Here is a 19,835-nt window from a genome sequence, read left to right as displayed (position 1 = left end):
GTAATAAGAATATTCCTCCTCTACCTTCTAGTAGAAATGTCTACTGGTCACATACTGAAGAACAAACTTAAAATAGCTTTCAAAATACATTAATTCAATAAGAAAATAATAAAAATTTCCAAATAATAGAAAGACTATAATAGTTTAGCTTCTAACGTATATAATTATTTTTTTGTTTGGTTATTTAAGAAAGCAACAACAAAACAAAACAAAAAACACCAAGAACAAAATCTTGTTAGAGTTTCTGCTTTGAAATCACTACCAAATAAAACTAATGGTTTTTCTGACAAGTTTAGACTAATCATCAACACAGCAGAAGGTGAACTTCCAAACACTTCCCTAAATAATGTTAAACTTAAGATAGACAAATTATGGTTTATTGGTATTTTGAAATTACTGTGAAGATACAGAAGTCCAGCAGTACTATCTTTTAACTATCTTTTATCTAACTCTATGCGTCGTGAACACACGGTGGACTGCATGATGCTTTATCTTTGCAAAAATGTATCCCAAGTCACAATCTACTTACAATCTGATTTACTTTCCTTCGGGAACACTAGTTCTTAAACAGCCATTTGTGGAACATTTTAAAACTATTACTCTGTGCAGGTAGTTTTATCTTGTAAAAACAAGATCACCGTATAGAACCTGAACTCCTTTATTCCTTTCATTTATCCACCCTTTGGTTTAACTATATTTTTTTTTCCAGAAGTAGTTGTTACTCTGCTTTTTCTCTCAAAGACATTTATGTGATGCTATCTCTGAGGCAGATGAGAAATAACTGATAATCAACTTATTTCCATGGGAGTACACTGAAATAGATGTAACTACTAATACAATTATTTAAAAAGTACACATGCCTATATACAGTTGAAAAGTAAACTTACAACATGTACTTATTAACTCCGAGATAAATACCCCACCATTATCAAGGAGGTTTTCTTGGCTTACTTTTAAATGTGCGTAGGCAGTACTGCTGTCTGAAATAGAACTGAACAGTTAGAAAATTAAGTTTTATGTGATTTGGAATAACAATTTTATAGTCACTTACCTTGCAGACTCTGGAACTTGTTATCATTTTGACAAGCCAAAGATCTTTCCACAATCAGAGATCTGTTCTGTAGGAGCTTCTCTATAAGTTCAAAACCCTCAGGGCCTAGCAGTTCAAATAACTACAGAGAAAAGAAAGTCACAAGACGTTGTCCAAATTAGCATAAATTTGCAAATAGGGCTGCATAACTTCCATCCATGTTACAGGATGTTAACAATGATTTTAAAGACATTCAACTCCAACTAATTCAGCCCAAAAGGCATCATTGCTAGCATTCATCTAGGTTCCCCTGTTATAAAAAAAAGTTTTCAGTTGCAAAGACTAAAATCTGTTGATTCTCTACATTATATAAAGTATCATTTCTTTTTCAGATTCCCATATAAAATTCAACTCAAGACTAAACTATATGCATTTTTCGTTCTAGTTATTTACATAAACTTATGCTACAAACTTATTTCTCCATCAACTAACCAGGTAAATCAAGAGAGAAGTAGCGCTTTCTTAAAGATGACAAATCAACAGGAAGTTATTCCAGTGAACAAAAGATATTGCCTACTTTATTTTCACATTCACATCCTACGGAAAAGTCAGAGATGTGGAAGACAGTAGGATTTGAAGGAACAAGAAGACTAGTATTGACACTACAGTATAATAGTTGAACACAGGTGTGTAAGAGTGTATGCTCCTTGCACAACGTAAGTAATTTATACCAGGAGAGAACTGCACACCAATAAGATGTGGTTTGGTCCAATGATTCTCTTACTCAGATGACCCTCTCCTCTCTCATAGTAGTTAAATACATTCCCTATTCAATAGTAGCTCCTTTTTCCACATAACATTTTTCAGGCAACAAAATAACAAAATATTAAAAGCACTTGCTGTCCATTGCACCCAAAATTACTTTGATAGAATTTCAGTGCATTGCAGTAGTGCAGTAAGGCATCCAGAAATCATTCTTGATTTTTAAAATGTTATAAAACAATTTTTTTTCTTTTCATTTTCTAAAAAGGAAAAAAGAACACTAAGGAGAAACCTCATTTTAAGTTTAGTGATAAATTTATTCAACTTTGGGTACCAGGTAAGAATAAAATTGATGTATATTCATCTATCATTTTATGAAATAGTAAAATTTTGCCATTGTAGGACTCAAATATTTCTGCTCCAATCACGTAAAGAAGAGCGTTTTCTTACTATCCTGTATTAAATTTGCTAGCTCCTTAGAGAGTTTTGCCATGGCCATCTCTGATTACTACCCTCTGGGAAACAGAGTTATGCTGCCTCTTATGTATTTGCAAAATTTTAAACAGTGTCAAGGGCAGCAGATCTGTGAACCTTTTTTTCAGGCCAATCTGTACTTCAAAAAATAAGTTGCCATTTAATAGTAAAGAAGAAAAAAAGTGTCACTCCTAACCCTCAGGTTTCTGAGAAAAATATCACGTGTGCAAAAGAGTACATCGATGACAGCATTTACCAAGACCATGAAATTTATAAACTTTTGCATTTATTTTGTTAAAGTAACCACCTACAGGAAACTGAAGAAGCAGTTTGGGGAAAAAAAATATCTAAAAAGAATGAAACAAATGTGGCCAAATAGAAAATCCTACACTCGGATAAGAGTAACGGTACAAAAATACAGGACATTAAACTGCTGGCTAGACATCCATTTTGTTGACAAAGATCTCAAGCTATAATGGATTTCTTTTTATCCAGCTTTCTCTAACAATCATCATTAATTCTTGTCTTTTACATAGCTATTCTCTGTCACTTTACTGCTACATTTTAGCCAACTTCAGATAAAGATATCAGAGGACTGTTGTTTATATATTAAAAAGGAAAGTAGCAAGCTAGTACTGGTAAATTTGAAGAGAAAGTATTTTATAAGTATAAAATGTATGGCAGTAGGAAAATTAATTTAAAAAAATGAGTGAAATAGCTTAATAATAGAAGAGTTACATATAAATTTTGCTACTGTTTTGTTGACTGCAGAATATGCTCTGAACGGGGAAATCTGATGGTTTCCAAGTCACCCAGATCTGAGCTGAATCATTCCAGGAACCATACACAATGCATACATATTCAGACTTAACACTTCGACAATAAATAAATTAAAAAAATAATAATAAAAACATTAAGAAAAGGTCAAGCAACACATTATTCCTAAAACACCGATTATACACCTTCACCTCATAGAAGGCTCCAAAGTATCTCTATGACTAGAAAGAAACTAGAAAAGAATCCATCAGAAAATGTTTTTTTTGTTTGTTTGTTTTTGTTTTTTTAATTGGGATACTGGAGTTAGTTTTAGAAAAGGAAAGCCTCCTTCCAACTCCTGTTTTCCCAAAATACACTCAAAAACCATCAAGCTATCTCAAAGCTATCTGAACTGGTCAGAATAGTAGAATGGCACAAAGAAGCAGTAAAGTTACATGCCATATTTTACTTTAGGACCAGAGGCAGATAGTACAATAAGACAGCATTTCTCACTTCACTTCAGTGCTCTTTTGAGAAGCTCACTAGGGATGAAAAGACCTACCCTAGTCTTCATGCAGCTTGCCAGTCAAACATAACCGAACTCATGGTATTACAAATGAAGTCTCTCCAAAACTTAAGTAAAAGTCACTTAAGTTTGCCTTTTTGATTTGTGTATGTAGTATTAATTTGCTACAAGTAGTTTGAGAACAGTCTATGTAATCTACCAAGCCTTGGTACTGTCTGAAAAGGAGAGAGGCTTTGAGAACATTCTAAACAGATAAGTCAAACTGAGATCATTGTCCAAGACAGAGAAAAGGAAAACAATATAGAAGACCACCAACAATGACCTGTTCTTACTGACAGATAAATTGTCTCCCACACCCACTGGGAGCTTGCCAGAGATCACAGGTAGGAAACAACCATAAAGAGCTAAACCAAGACATAAGTGCTAAGACATGGTGATTAAGTTACACATCTGTCGCCATCTGCCACTGATGGCAGAAACAGTGACAATGGCAGAAAGAAATGGCAAAGAGCAGAAATAACTGAATTGAGCACTAGTCTGTGAGGCCAAGATTTTATTAATCAACAGATGCATTCATATGATAGGGAGTAAATCACTGCTTTCTAATTAAGGTAATAAGAACTGGCACAGAGTCTTGTTGTTTCAAAGCGCAGTTCTCTATCTTCTCATTTGCTTAGACATTAAATAACATGTCAGAGTCCATTCAAAAGACTTTCTGCCATTTCAGAAAAACTTCTGACACTTGCTGTAGTCTTTAAATCTTACTCCCAACGTAATTAACTAAGGAAAAAACAACCTTAACTTCTATGATGATAGCCACCATTAAAGACCTAAACAACAACTGAACCTCAAGGTAACTCATGAAAATTGATTTATGAGCTGGAGATGAAATAAACACTACTTCTTGGATACAACTTCAATCAAGTGAATTTAGAGTCTGGCATCTTCAGATAAAACACAAAATTTGCCTTCTTTTTTAATAGTCACACTACTCAAGTAATCTTGATCAAGTCTAACAAGTAAACATGAGTTTAAAAAAAACCCAACATAGTTTATCTTACTAAAGAGGAAAGGAGGTGTCAAAGTTTGCACAAAGTAAACACCTCACTGCTGCTATCAATCTTAACACTGAAAAGCTCTTATACTTCATAGCAACAGATTGACTGTCTAAATCAAAGAGCAGAAAAGAGAAAACCGGGAGCTGTGTTCATTTAAAACTATCTTGTATCTAGTAGGAGAAAAGATCATCACAGCAGAGACATCTGTTCAAGAAACAAAGTGTCCTTTTGCTAAACTACCTCTTTTCTACAGTAGCTTTATTTTTTTGATGATACACAATAAAATTGACATAGACTGGAATGACTAAACTAGTTGTGAAACAAAAATCCACTATACCTACAGTACATACTGAATGTTAACACAATCCTCAAGTCAGCATGCTCAGATGGTGGCACAGTGCTGAATGACTACTTATTATAGTTGCTTTGCAGTGTTGACTTACAAAATAAAAACATATTAATTAGTAATTACTTTGTAGTTTTCAACACGCAGCATTTCTCATGATAGAATTTAGGGTGACTGCTCTGCAAGTCTGTGGAGTATTTCCTTAAATAACTGAACATGATAAGCAGTGGTGAACACAATAGCTAGTCATCAAAGAACTTCCTAAGAAACGTAATCACTGCCATCAGACCAAATATTGATACCTTAGTTTCACCAGAACAAGGTCCAATTATGTTTTTGTTGCTTTTCTTTCTATCTTTTAATACAAACATTAGGCTAGCAATTTAGGTTTGGTCTTGGCATAGTGAATATTATCATATATGAGCTGAACGCTTTTTCTTCTGTATGGTCTTGGCACAAATTTGAAGCTCCTAAATTGAAAATGAATATTTCTGCTCAGCAATAAACTGCTAGCTACTAGGAGTCTCCTGCTCTTCTGTGATGTCGAACAAGTAACAAAGATCAGAAAACTTTAAAAATAAGACTTTTCATAAGTCATTAGATTCTATTCACCCTAATTTTGAGATAATAGTGCATTTTAACTGTTAAAACACAGTGCAAAGAGCGACTGCAACTAGAAGGTTATCCTCAACTTCCTCTTCCTTCCAAAAACATTTCCTTCTGATACAATAATAGCTAACCTATTCTGGTTTGAAAATTAACCATTCTGTAGCAAGAAAGAGAAACTGGAAGCACTAGCTCTTTCCCTTTCCACAGAGAGAAGGACAGCAAATGGACAGGTTACTGTGAATACGGCCTGGTTCAACACTGGCTTCAGCCCTAATGATTTCCTTCTCGTTCTTCCTTAGAGAGGCTTGTTACCTCCCAGCTTTGCAGCTCTTTAATGTTAGGAGCTGCTCTCAAACTGCAGAAGGTAAGCATTTAGAGTTTTTATTAGCTTTTTTGAGGCCCAAGAAACATGAATTCATTGAATCATGATCCATTCATTGTTCTCTCACACTTAACTGTTATTTTCTTATACTCTGCCTAGAACAACTTCATGCACAGAAATATGGGAGCAAGATAAGTGTTTACAATGAATTTTAATATAAAAAAAAAACCAAAAACACAAAGTCTCTCCCACAGAAAAGGCTTGTTTTATTCTTGCTGTTAAAATCATTCACACTACTGAACTTACATTTCATCATGAAAGAATGAAAAAATTAGTTAAACATCAAATGAAAAAGCTGAACATTCCTGCTGCTTGCCTCTCATGAGAGATTACTGTCAGGAAAAGAATTTCATACAGTATTTTGATTCTAGAATGAGGGTGGAGAATAAAAAGCAAGTTGAAAAACTGATCCACTCCTAGCAATTTATATAGCTTAAGAAGCTAATTATTATGCTTCGTTCCAAATCAAATGCTCTCCATTAATCAAATCCAAGACTTAGCAGGGTCATATCCAATCTAATAACCCGCAGGATGAAATTTCTAGTATTCAAACGCCAACTAGAAATAATAAATCTTAGAAGAACAGTAAAGCTGGGGACTGTGTTGGTGACAGCATAATGGCATCTTTTAATGAAGAACTTACTAAAGTAACAGCAAGTTCTCTGAAATATTTTCAACCATTTCCTAGCATTATACTTATTTCTGATAAATAAAATTCCACTGCTTCCCTCAATCGCTCATCCCAACAAGGGGATAAAAAGGAAATCTATGCATGAAATAAAGAGTGTGGGTTTGTAGAGTGGACATGTTTCTGGCACTAGCTGCAGAAAAGAAGATTAAATAATGAATAACATTGCAAGTTATTAAAATAATAATAATAAAAGGTTGGGGGCACGTCTCAGACACAGTTATTCAGATCGTGAGCCTTCCTGCACAGCCTAGTAGGAACGAGATCTGTATAACCTTGTTTGGAAAACTTTGTATAGTTCTGAAAGGAAGTGGTATAATTCTGTAGTCCATGTAGTTGCTATCAGGTCACATTATATGCATTATTATACATTATTCCGGCATGAAATGTTAATATCCTAGATCCTGAGAGAAGGCAAAGAAATTCAGCATTTATTCTCAGCTACCTTTTTATTAAGTTATTATGAGGCAAACTAGACAGCACGTAACAGTTGAAGAGTCTGTGTGTCAGTCAGCATTTTCTTGAATACCAGCCAAGCTATTACATTCCTTTGAAGCAGTAACAGATTGTGCCCAAAAGGCAGCCCTGAATGTCTTCAATAAAAGTACCAGATGACTTCAGCTACTGCTTAGTGACCATGAAGACACAGGTGATGTGATGTACGGTCACTCTTCATTTGTTTGAATGATTTTTTAAATTTCATTTTATGTGCACAGTCTTAATATTTGGAATAAAGTGTGATTAGCAATCAATCTAGGAACCAAAAGACAAGATGCGTCGCACTGCATTAGAATGGTGAAGCATGGTCCCCATGCTAATAAGCTTCACTGAGTATACACAAGTTAGATGGAAAAGGCAAGGAGACACAGACAACAGCAGTTCCACAGAAAGCAGTCCACCTGCCAGAGCACATAATAAGCAAGAGGCTGAATCCCAGTGATGCATACGAAGGAAAATTTTTTGGGTCAGGCTCAGCTATAAAAAGTTCATCCCTAGCGCTGAACTAATAGCTCAATACTGCAACAAGATTTTAACTACTCTTAAAAGTAATATTCACATTACAGTTTTACAAGGTACAATTTAGAAGGGGTCTTGGAATTATCATCTCCTGTGCTGACCTCAAATGAGGTAGAGAACTGTGAACATTGTGTGTACATCACATTATCTTCCACACAAAGGCATTTTCTTAATTTCTGCTCCCTCTGTGATGGGGAGGGAATTCTACAAGTCCCAGAAGATATTGTGTTTTTCAACTACAAACAACAACAGAGCACAAAGGATCCTACTGCCCTGCTTGAGCTTCCATATTACATGTGTCTGCACCAATAAATGAAATAGAATACCAACCAGTGCCTGTCCTATGTATCTCCCTACATTTATAGTTTAACAGCTGGTCTAAGTTATGCAGTACCACACACATAACTAATAGCTATAATCAGCATTTAGTGTCTGTTTGCAAATGATTCTGTTTTACAAGACAACTTTTCAAACAGACTTGCAAGAATCCTCTCCATAGCATGGCCTCAATTTTCTTCTGTTTTAGAAACTACTTAGAAATTGAAATAAATTCATTTAAAGAAGTACAGAGGAAATCCAACCTTTTTATTGGACAGTAAGCTTACCGCAAAAGCTGTCTGGATTTAATAACGAAAGACTTAATTTTAGAGTACATAGCCTAGCATACAAATTCCACCAAAACAGAAATGGTATGTTAGGTATATCAAGCCTTCCTTCCTAAGAAAATTGTATAGTCTGAGCAAGCTCAGCCTAACTGCCTGCATCAAAACTAAACCATGAATGAGCATTTTCAAAGATGAGCCGCTGATAGGCTACTTGCATGCAGAATACTCAGGGATCACTGGGATTTGACATGACAGAACAACATGGCTGTAAGGCAGGCATGCCCACGGGACAACAAGCAACTGGTCATCAGACAGCCTCAAGCAAAGTTCAGTGCCACCTTCACAAGGAGGAACGAAAAAGCTCCCACTTGTAGTTAGAGGTCCTTAAAAGTCTCTATATGAAAGGAGACAGATTTGCATTTTTGGACTTAACCTTCAGTGGATTATCAGAATAAAACAACAAGATAAGTATAAAGTTGGAAACTAGATAAAAAAACAGCAGCAAAATTCCAGGAATTCCACTAAAATAAAGGTAATAAATTTCTTATTTGTAGGACAAAACAGCGGATTGAGAGGTTTTTGGAGTAGATATCTGACTTTGGAGAAGATATCAGTAAGTTATATTTTTTGCACATAAGTACTTGCACAACATTCAACTTCTGGTCACTTTTCCAGTTAATCAACTTGCAGAACAACAAGAGGCATTGAAACTGTGGTCTTATGCATGAAACATATTTTTAGACCAGCAATGCAATAAGAAAGTGGAAATAAAGACAACCAATTATTCATTGCAATACAGCCTCTCTTCAGTACATTAGCGTTACACTCATTTCTGTATTTCAGTTTCCAAAGAACAAAATGCAATTTCACTTCACTACACACTTGTAAAAATGCAAGAAAAAAAAATCCTAAAGGAATATTACAGCGTGGTAATTCCACAGACTATGGGTACCAGGCATTAAGAGTATAAGATTTCTTTTAAATCAAACTGGAACCTAAAGTTAAAACACTGAAATTGATCAGCTACAGGAAAAAAAGAAAGGTAATTATTTTTCTTTTAGAAAGGTGTCAGTGGTTTACAGGCTGGTCTGGCACGGTTCCGTGATGAATGGGGTGAAGGGGCCCACAGACCCACGTCCTGGGAAAAGGAAAAGAGTAGGGAGATGAGCCTAAAAAACGAAATAGTGGCAACGATCTGAGGAGGAAATGTATTAAGATATTGGAAAGCAAAATAACACAATTTGATACAATATAATAAGAGTTAAAGCTAATAAATCAAATAAAAATAAGAAAGAGCAAGAGATCCAAAACCATATTGCCTTACTCTAACCCTGAAGGCAAGACAGCTAGGGAGCTCACACTGCTGGGATGATCCAAAAGGGGAAAGAGAAGCATCTCGTGACCAGCCAACAGTTTTATCTTTCCCTTGGGGTGCAAAATGGAAAAATGCAAAGGAACACAAAGTCTCCTGGGATACTTATTTCTTCTGAGACAAGTATACCTGGAACTACTGGTGATCCACAGAACTGAAGCATTAACTCTTTTAATTCCGAGTGTACTACATGATGTTATGATGTGGAATACCAATAAAAAAAATCAAAACCATGACATTACACACCTTATTCCACATTACTAAACTATGATTAATATATATACATAAAAACAATAATAAATATGAATTAAACACACGCTTATATATACATACAATTACTGACTGCACTCCCCCAACATCAAAAAAGATGCTATCAGATTGTCAATATATTTCAGTACACCCAAATATGCCTAAAACAGTTTTATTTATACAACTTCCTATCTGTTCTTGTTATAGATATTTCCTAAATGTTTTTACATTAAAAAAAAGGCATAACTTGAGACAGAATAATTCTAAAATATCTGTTGAAAAACCACAAATGACAGATTATTGACATGGCTGTTATTTTAGGATTTCCTAAGCTGGTATCTATCTTCAGAGGTACTCTGGGTTTAGCTATTTATCAGTTATGGAAGGAAAAAAACCCAAAAAACACACACCCTGAAATTACCTCATCACTGCATTTGACACTTCTATAAGAACAAGGAGACAGTGCCATTTCTAAAACTACAGGCTCGCTTGGCATTACTAAATGATTATTTGTAAAGATGCTGCACAGATGTTTGTATCACTACGGCAGTAACACAAATCCAGATCCTCCTGGGGGGGGGGGGAAGGGGGAAGTCCCAAGACAGTACAGCTTTAAGAGGAGAAAGCAGATGGTTGCTTCCTTCTACATTGAGAACAATCAAATTAGATATCCAGGTGAAAAAAAAAAAAGAAAACAACCCTGGAATGTAACCCACAGAAAACTTACATTTATAGAAGCTTCTGAATTAGAATAAAACTTGCAATTATTTCCTTTCTTTAGGGCTTATAAAGCAGTTGTAGTTGGACCAGAGCAAATATTCTTAGAGCAAAACAACTCCTAAACCTGATGATCTCAGAATGACAGCTTCACTGACCACAGAATCATCTATCAGTCATCCCATACTTCTGCTATCAATACACAGCCGCCACCACATACAAGAATACACCAAAAAGCCAAGCATCTATCCCATGCTGCTTATCAGAGGTCGATGACAGAGTAACAAGTGACTCTAATTCCAAAATCTAGTTTCCCTTTCAATTAAAATAGTCATGTCTCAGCTTTAATATTGTCCACTGAAGCTTGTCAGGCAAAGCTTCCTCTGGGCAGTGCTATGGAAGATCATACAACCCTACTGGTGTTGGTGAGCCCTAGGCTGTGCTCTCCAGCATGAGCCATGCAATGTGCCCAAGTGGGCAAGAAGCCAAAAAAATGCAAGATTTAGCCTGAAACTCAGCTTTTGGGGTTATTTTAGTTGTGCGCAACAAAGAAGTGCTTCAGTTAGGAAGAGATGAATTTTAAGCCTAGCCTTCCATGAAAAAAAAGTCTACAAAAATAACTGTGATTTTTCACAAGTGAACTATTAAACAGGACTGATCCAAACCACTGTTCTTCTTGACTTTTTATCCTGTGAATGACTGCAGAGTGAGCACAGCAGTGCTTGCAGACACAACAAGCGAGCACCAGTACAAACTCCATCAGCTAACAATGCCCCATGGGAAAATTGAAACCATGGAATACTAAGAGCCAAAGGAAATTCAGATCTGTGAATTTTAAGACTCAAGTAACTGTCAGTTTGGGTTTGTTTTTCTCCCCTCTATAAAATGATTTGGTACAATATAATGTGTCTAGTTAACAAAATCAGCCTTAATCTTCTGGGCTCCAACTATGTCTTGCAGACCTTGTGGGTCCTTATGTCTCTACTTGGGTTTAAAAAGAACACCTCAGCAAGAAAAACTGAAAAGGCAAAAATCCTATCAATTACAGAGTGTCTCACTCTAGAAGAAAATGTCATTATGTTTAATGATGTATTTAAGCTGATTCAAAAATTACCATGAATAGATCAAGCTTCATGCTACCTCAGAGATACAACAAGCTCTCACAGTACAAAACTTTACAAAAGTAAGGGAGTTGATAGGAAAAGTTACTGACAGGAAGGAGATCAACGAGCTACTACTACCAGGATGAACCCTAGCATCTCCTGGCTCTCACTGTGCCTTTTTCATCATTTCTTATGTTCTGTACTGGAAAAAAAAACAACAGAAACCAGCACTTAAACTCTATTCAATTTGGTTTCTTATGAAGGAAGACAGCATGGCCCTGTTTTCACAAAAAGACAGTTTTCTGACATCCTTGGGGTTTCAACAGCTCTTGGACATCAACAGAGTTGTATACTTCAGACTGATTTCAAAGAGAAGGCTGAACCTAGAAAAGGAGAAAACTGCATCAAAAATAACTACATTATCTTCTCTGTATCAGAGGTGATCAGATAAGCTTTATGGTCATGAATAACGAGACCTAAGCTTTGTAAAATTCTTAGTAAATTTAATAAAATTTTAAATAAAAGAATAGGAGCTTGAAAAGCCAGAGTCAAACCAAGTCAGAAGCTTTGATGTTAAGATAAAGATAAAACACCACAGGGGTGATCCATATATGCATGTACTTTCTCATAATGGGTACTGCTCTCTATGAACAGGGAATAAGTTTTGTGATATGTTAATTTGTTAGGGCTAGAATGCCCTTTTACTGAACAAAAGAAAGAGAACTTTGACACTTAAAAGCAAATACATTTTATGATACAGGTTGATCTCAAAATAACTCAGATACAGAAGTACGTGTGCCGACAAATCAAAAGATACTGTTGTAGGGTCGTGACACATCGAGGAAAATACACATTAAGTTACTTCAACAAAGTATCATACCTAAAATTTACATGCGATGTATAATGTGACCTCACAAGAGACATACTGCTTCTTTTATTGATTTTTAAACTAATAAATAATTTCTAGGAAAGACAGCTTGCATTTTGAATATTTTCTGCTTTGCAAAGAAATTCCTATAGTAAACTTCAATGTGATGGTTTTTAAGACAGCAAATATAACAAATTAACTTTTATTAATAAAAGTAACACAACAGTAGAAGAAATAGAGGCTGTCCTCAATGAAGACCTCTGGCAAAACTTACAGCCACCAAAACCAAAAGAGGAGATAGCAGCAGCAGCAGCAATAGAAAGTAGTAATCTAAGCTATTAAAAAAAATATATCCTATAATTTATTCCTGTTCTTTACTATGTTCCAAATACAAAGGAACTTGAAAAAATAGCTAGATGTTATCTGCACCATATTTTCTAATGAAATTCTTTGACAGTTATACATAAGTAGGGATTCATAGCCATTTGTAGACACTCACAAAAGAACCCTTGGTAGATTTCCTAAATAAATAGCTAAATTATAGTCACCAGTAGATTAATAAGTATAATTAATAAAACTACTAAGGCTCCTTGAAGAAATCTTCAAGAGCAAAAGGTGAGTATCTCTGAAGGTCAACATAAGTAAGACATCTCTAACAACCAAAATACTCTACACAGTTTTTAGATAATATTTTAACTACCACTTTAGACTTTGTTTAATACTGGGGGGAGGGGAATGGGAAAGACACAAAACTAAAAGGTAAATTGCTCAGTAACAATGAACAATTAGTATCAATAGAAGAAAATATGTGACAGGTCTATTTCCATTACTAAGCAGTACTGGGAGTCTTAGCTATGCCCTACATAAAAAATGAATATTGAAAATTTATTGAAATAATTTCTCTTGATTCTCAGCATTTGCTTAAAACCCTCACAGGCAACTGAATTCCCATATCCAAATTGAGCAGAAAATTGATAGCGTCTGGAAGCTGTCTGTGAAGTATTTAAAAAGCCAGTGCATTAACAATGATTTTCAAATATCAAATGGGTCATACTATTAACTGAGAATATAATCAAACTTTATGGTTTTGGATTTGAAGACCATCTCACGCAGACCACTCAACTGCTCTCTAATAGCTCTTAGTTGATTATGATGCACATTAGTTAATAATGAAAACTGCTATTATTGCAAAAGCTATGAGAGCTATGAATTTGAAAGTTACTGAAACTCTTGGTGAGATCTCACCTCACTAATAAGAACAACCAGTATTTACAAAACGTTTGTATTATGCTGTCAGTATACTGCAGTCCCTTCCATCTGATTGCCTTTTCCTGTAAGCCACAGGCGTTACACCCACACTAAATATGTCTGTATTACTGCTACTTTTCATCAAGCCAAACTGGCAATTATTTTTTCATATTTCATTTCCTCAGTTCTATTTCACATGCTATGCTCTACACAACTCACCTCCTAAGAGCACTTTTCCAATTAGCACCTCCTATATATAGCAACATTGAAGTCATCCAATAAAAACTGTTTTTCCTATCAACAGGTGCCCTATTATTAACACATTCTCTACCTCAGATCAGTAATGAAATACAGTGTAACACAAAGTGTCTGGCAGTGCTGACAGTTAATGCCCTTACTATGAGATATAAACATACAGACCTTGATCTCTTATGTTCAGTGTATACAACATAGATGCTTTTATGCCTTCAGCATCTATAGTGTTTTTTGAAATGGCAATCTAACTACCATGTCAGGATATTTAATTTGGCTATTTTCAATGACAGGAAATTCTGCCACTGGGAAAAAAATGCTTCTTGCAAATCAGTAACACAGCAAGCTTCAGTAATTATTTTTATTTTTTTTAAATGAACCAAAATTTAAACTTAGTAAAGATTTTATAATGACTTCTACATTAAAAAAGCAGTGTTTTTCCTACCATTTCTGCAAGTAGTAGAAATGAGTAATACAAGATAATGTGTGAGCATTACATATAATAATTATATATGTACACATATGCACATTTGAAAGGTGTTTCAGAACATCTTTTGCCTCCTATGATAAAGTAGTGAATATTATAGCTCATAAAAAGTTAGCCGTATATACACGTATTCAGCTGCTCTACCTACAATTAGCTTAGTCCAAGTTATTACAGCATAGAAATCATTACTGTAGTCTAACTTTTCCATCTTGAATAAGAAATGTTCAGGCACTGGAATGGCCTGCCTAGTGAGGTAGTTGAGGCACCGTCCCTAGCGCTGTTCAAGAAGCATTTAGATGAGGTGCTAATGGATTTGATTTAGTAGTTCAGTGGGTAGGGATGGTGATAGGAGGATGGTTGGACCAGATGATCTTGTAGGTCCTTTCCAACCTAATGTACCTATGAACCTATGAAGAAGTTGCAGTAGGACTATCCTCTGCATTTTTTGTTAAGTCTTATGCATTTATTACTACATCTGTTGCATCATTTGTTCAAGACCGTAGTTTAACCCAGTGAATTTTATTGTGCTAATAGTTAAAATCAGTAGAGAGTTAACCAATAAATGTGTATTCACATAACCAATTCCTTTGTGGGAAAGTCTCATAAAAACACAAAGGTAAAATTTCCCAAGGCACACAGAAACATTAGTGAAAGCCAAATTTTGTATTGGTGTTACTTTGCTGACTATGAACGTAATATAAACAGCTATACACATACAAAGAGTTGAGAAATCATTTTCGAAGAGTGAGTAAAAACTTAAGCACATACTAACAAAAGTAATAAAATAAAAACTGTTTCAAATGGAGAAAAAATATCCAAGTTATTTTAATGATGCCAGGATTTTATGCTTGAGGCTTTGTGATTGCTATTACATACCTTGAATGATCAACATTCATCACTTTAAAGCTTTACTCAATTCTCAAAATACATTTACTTTTCCTCTTTCCTCCACTTTGGACAGTCAAGTCAGCCACTTTTCCACTCAGTGTGGATCATGGTTAATTTGAACTTCTCATCCACATCCACTGTACTGCTTACTTGTGCTGTACTGCATTAGGCTATGTGTTACATTTCAAAAAGTATCTTCCACTATATTTTGTGCAAATTGTTTACTAAAGTTATTTTACCACCACTGAGTAATACTCAATTTCCTTTTGATAACAAATTTTTTAAAAAAACAGCAGCCATGAGCAGAGACCCAGAGCAGCTCTGGTTCTGCCTCAGAAAAGTGCAAAGAGCTGCAGCTGGAGTCCCAGTTACAAAGACAGGAGGGGCAGCTCACATAGAAGAGCCAGGCTCTGCCTTTGACAGGGAACTGAGAAACTTCGGGAGTAACAAAGCAATTGTGAGTACTCCAATGTGCCAAGCTTGTGATAAGTGGCTTTCCAGTGGCAGAACACTCATGTTTGACATTCGTTAAGAGTAAAGCAGTTTAAAATCAGACAGTTTCACTCCAGCAAGCAACAAAAAGCTGACACTTCATAGTTTGCTTAAAGAATTGCTTTTTCAATGCAAAAATACAAGGAAAGAAAATCACATACAGACTCACAACTTGCGCTTTTTTGATGGGGAAACTAGGTTTGTAGCCAGGGAAATATCCACAGCGTCTACAATCAAACTCAGCTTGCACTCCAAGCCTATCAAAAGCATTAGCCAAATACAAACTAACTGCTCAGCATCTTTCTCTAAAGCATCTCTCTTGGAGCCTGCATAGCATGCCAGAAGCGTGATCTCAAAACCAGCCTCTAAGTGCCACACAAGTCTGTAACAAATGAAATGAGAAAGACTTTTTGTTTGTTTGTTTTTACAGTTACTATTATAACATGAATTGCGAAGAGGTCAGAGCTTTTAACATGAATTACACATTCATACTGCTCAGGAAGCAATACAGACCTGAGAATTATTAACCTGAATTCAGGCTTTGAAATAACTGTTGAATCTTTCTTAGGTCAGTTGTTTTTTTATTTTATTTTAAAACTAACAGGAAGAACATACAGTTTTTACTTATAAAATGTTAACACTGAAATTCTTACTCCGCTTGAAAGCAAGTGGTTCAGAATGAGCAAGAAATCAGTAAATACTGAGAAGAGCGCCTGCAGTTTGTCCTACAGACCAAAAGCACACTAAATCTCTACTAGGGAATAAAATCTATACATTGGCTTAGTTTCATTCTCAAGTAATGCGATTTTGCACAAAGCTATATATGCACTTTCATTCATTTAAGTAAGGTAGTAAGTATATGTAGTCTGTTGGTTTCCATTAAACTCTACAACATGCTTGTTGAACTGTACTTCAATGTAATTTCACAGTGTTACATCTGTCTCAGTTTACACTCTGAAAAAAAATTGAAATGTTCATATAAATAATGTCAGGCTTTTAAAGGATATTAGAAATTTGGTCATATAAATTAATACTGTATTAATTTTCTCTTAAGAGAAGAATGACCATTACAAATTCCTGTTTATTTCAGGAAATGAAATGAGTGATTTCCCTGAACAACAAACATCCATTATTTATAGATACTTAGGTTAGGAGACCAATTAAACACATTTGAAATCAAGGTCACTTTTGCATTGTAATTGCAAATACCTGCAATACAAGGAATATTTATTTCCTGTACATTATAATCCATTAAATTACTCATAAGGTTAAAATACAAGTACTTTAAAGGTTCACTCCATTCATTTATTAACTGATTCTACTAACAAGGAATCTGTTAGAAAACAGGAAGTTTCTGAGCTTCAAAAGATTGTAGTAAGCTAAGAAAGGATTTACACTTAATTTTGAATCAGTAGTAACAAATAGACTTAATTTAATATGGAATTGGGAATATACTTGGACTGGATGATCTTAGAGGTCTTTTCTGGCCTTAATAATTTTACAATGGCATGAAAAGATTTCTCCAATGACTTGCATTTCTTCAACTAAAACCAAAATAAAATAGAATGGTGGAGGTTGGAAGAAAGCTCCAAAGATCACCTGGTCTCCAGGGATGGAAACTCCACCATATTCTGACCCACACTCAGGGGGGGGAAATTATATATATATGAAGTTTACATGGGATTTTCTGTATTTCAGTTAATGTCCACTGCTCCTCCAGCAAGAGTCTGGCTCCAATTTCTTTACCCCACAACACCAAATGACATTGCTGTCAACCAACCAAGCTTTCTTATCTCCAGGCTGACGATTCCCAACTGTATGAGCTCTTCTCTTGCACCAGATACTCCAGTCTTTCATCCCTGTGGCCCTCCACTGGACTCACTCCAGCACATATTCACACCAGACCCCACCTACACCTTATACTTGTTCATCTTATTGCTCAAAGCAGAGCAATAAAAAAAAAAGAATTACATATTCTCCAAACTAAAGGGCAAATGCAAGTCACTCCAAATCCACCCTTTGTCATGGTCGGACTATAATGTTATATACAGTATTACTTTTCAATTATAACTTCAGCTTTGGGAAGCAAGGAAGCTTTGGTTGAATAAGACGAGACTGCATCAGCTAAAGGAAATGATGATAATCCAATAACTACAAGACTTTTTGAAAAGTCATGGTAGCTGAAAGTGAAATTTAGTCAGCCTCACAAAATCTCCTTTCCTTGCAGTCCTGTCAGGGAGTTTCCCCCCCTCAAAAATCCAGTGAACACAATAATGAAGATTACCCAGTAAACCTTGAGTCTCATCTCCTTTCACAACTAATCACTTTCTAGAGTAACAAAGTACATAATATGAATATGCATATAACAAATTAATTCAGTAGCCAACATTAAGAAGACAAAAAGAATACACAGTCAGAAGCTTTTGTACACACACAAACTTTAAAGGGCTCTTAGAGAGAAAAAAACAACAACGCATGACCCATTGACTACTGAGCTCTATGCTTTTTTTTCCTGATCAGAATTAGCAACACTACCCAGCTACGGTTTAGCACAAATTATGTGCCCTGGGATTTCCAAGCTGCAGTGCAAAGCTGCTGCTTCTTTTGTCAGGTTTGTCCACTGTACTTCAGTTTAAATCTGGGTAAATTCTATAAGAGTCATCACTGTAGGCTGAAATATACAGTTTTTAGACATAAAATTCTGTTTCCTAGTATCCAGAATAGTTTGAGGAATTGGAGTAGTTTAAGTAATACATTTACATTTTCCCCAAAAACTAACATTGAAGTGGATGGGTAAAGAGAAGACACACACATGTACAGCCAAGTCTGCCTAACTTGAGGAAACACCATAGTTGTGAATATCTTTTTGTTTCTTTTTTTAATATCATCACCTAATAACAGCTTTATGTGGAAATCTATTTGTAAGCAATGGTGCAAGTCACCAGAAAGATGTGATGCTATACTAGATTTGTCTGGGTAGATCGCAAAGACAGCCTAAAAGATTATTACAAAGATACGTGGGGGAAAGCATCGTATCACCTCCTACTGTATTTGCTTTGCTTTAAAGGCCTTCTTACCATTCTGTTCTCCACAGATCTGATGACTTCACTAACTGGGCCCCTTACCATAGCACAGATTTCCCTTTCAAAAGGGAAATCTCAAATCTTGGTTCTTTCCTTCCAAGTCTTAACTACAAAACTGTTACTTTCATTAATTTTAATTGAAATTCAAAATTGTAGTTCATCTGCAAACATTTGATTTTGCATAGAAAAATGCAAGTGGTTAAAGAGGAAGATGTACAGATACAAAAGTCAATACATCGAAACTAGAAACCAGAAAATTCCCTTACAGCCTGAGTACAGGATACATCTTCAAAAACTGACAAAGGAACTTGTAGTTTGGGAAAAATACATCTACAAATGTAACAACATGGTGAATAAATTTAAAAAAAAATGATCTGAAAAAAAAACTAAAGATTTTTGGAAAAAGATCAGAGATGCAGATAAATGGAAAACGGCATAAATGCAGCATGAGCTTATTAGAGATACATCAGTTAGTCTAACACTTCATTAATCTAGAAAGCAAACAAGTTGTCTCACATCTGGACTTTTTTAAAATGTTGTAGCATTCCACATGGGTACTTGTTAAGTTAATGAAGATGAGCATTAATACAGTAATGAAAAGTTGGCAAGGAACTGCCTGAAGGATAAATGAAAGGAAATACAGTGTTGAAAAGGAGCAGCACTGTCTGGAAATAAAGTTCTTTAATAGTCATTTTTTAACAGTTTAATGGTGTAAAAAATGAAAAGGGACAATTGTAGCACAGGAAAAGTGATCATAAAAACAGCCCTTAATAATGCCAGAAATCAGATAACAAGGGTTCATTTAAGGAACAAGATTGTAGAG

At 35.3% G+C, this 19,835-nt stretch overlaps 1 protein-coding gene across 3 annotated transcripts in view; it reads right to left on the bottom strand.

Annotated features, from left to right (window-relative positions):
* Positions 1 to 19,835, bottom strand: part of ASCC3 (activating signal cointegrator 1 complex subunit 3) — a 263,322-nt gene that overhangs the window by 221,371 nt on the left and 22,116 nt on the right. For all 3 annotated transcript variants that reach the window (XM_065735653.1, XM_065735658.1, XM_065735666.1), the window contains exon 5: positions 1,052 to 1,172. In XM_065735653.1, coding sequence (XP_065591725.1) covers positions 1,052 to 1,172 — 121 coding nt within the window. The remainder of the gene's footprint in view (positions 1 to 1,051; positions 1,173 to 19,835) is intronic.

Source organism: Cyrtonyx montezumae, unplaced genomic scaffold (assembly GCF_038088225.1).
Source record: "Cyrtonyx montezumae isolate F1298 unplaced genomic scaffold, pur_monq_1.0 scaffold_0, whole genome shotgun sequence".
NCBI classification, from domain to species: Eukaryota; Metazoa; Chordata; class Aves; order Galliformes; family Odontophoridae; genus Cyrtonyx; species Cyrtonyx montezumae.
Note: the sequence above shows the minus strand (reverse complement) of the source record. Positions and strands in the feature narration are given on the sequence as shown.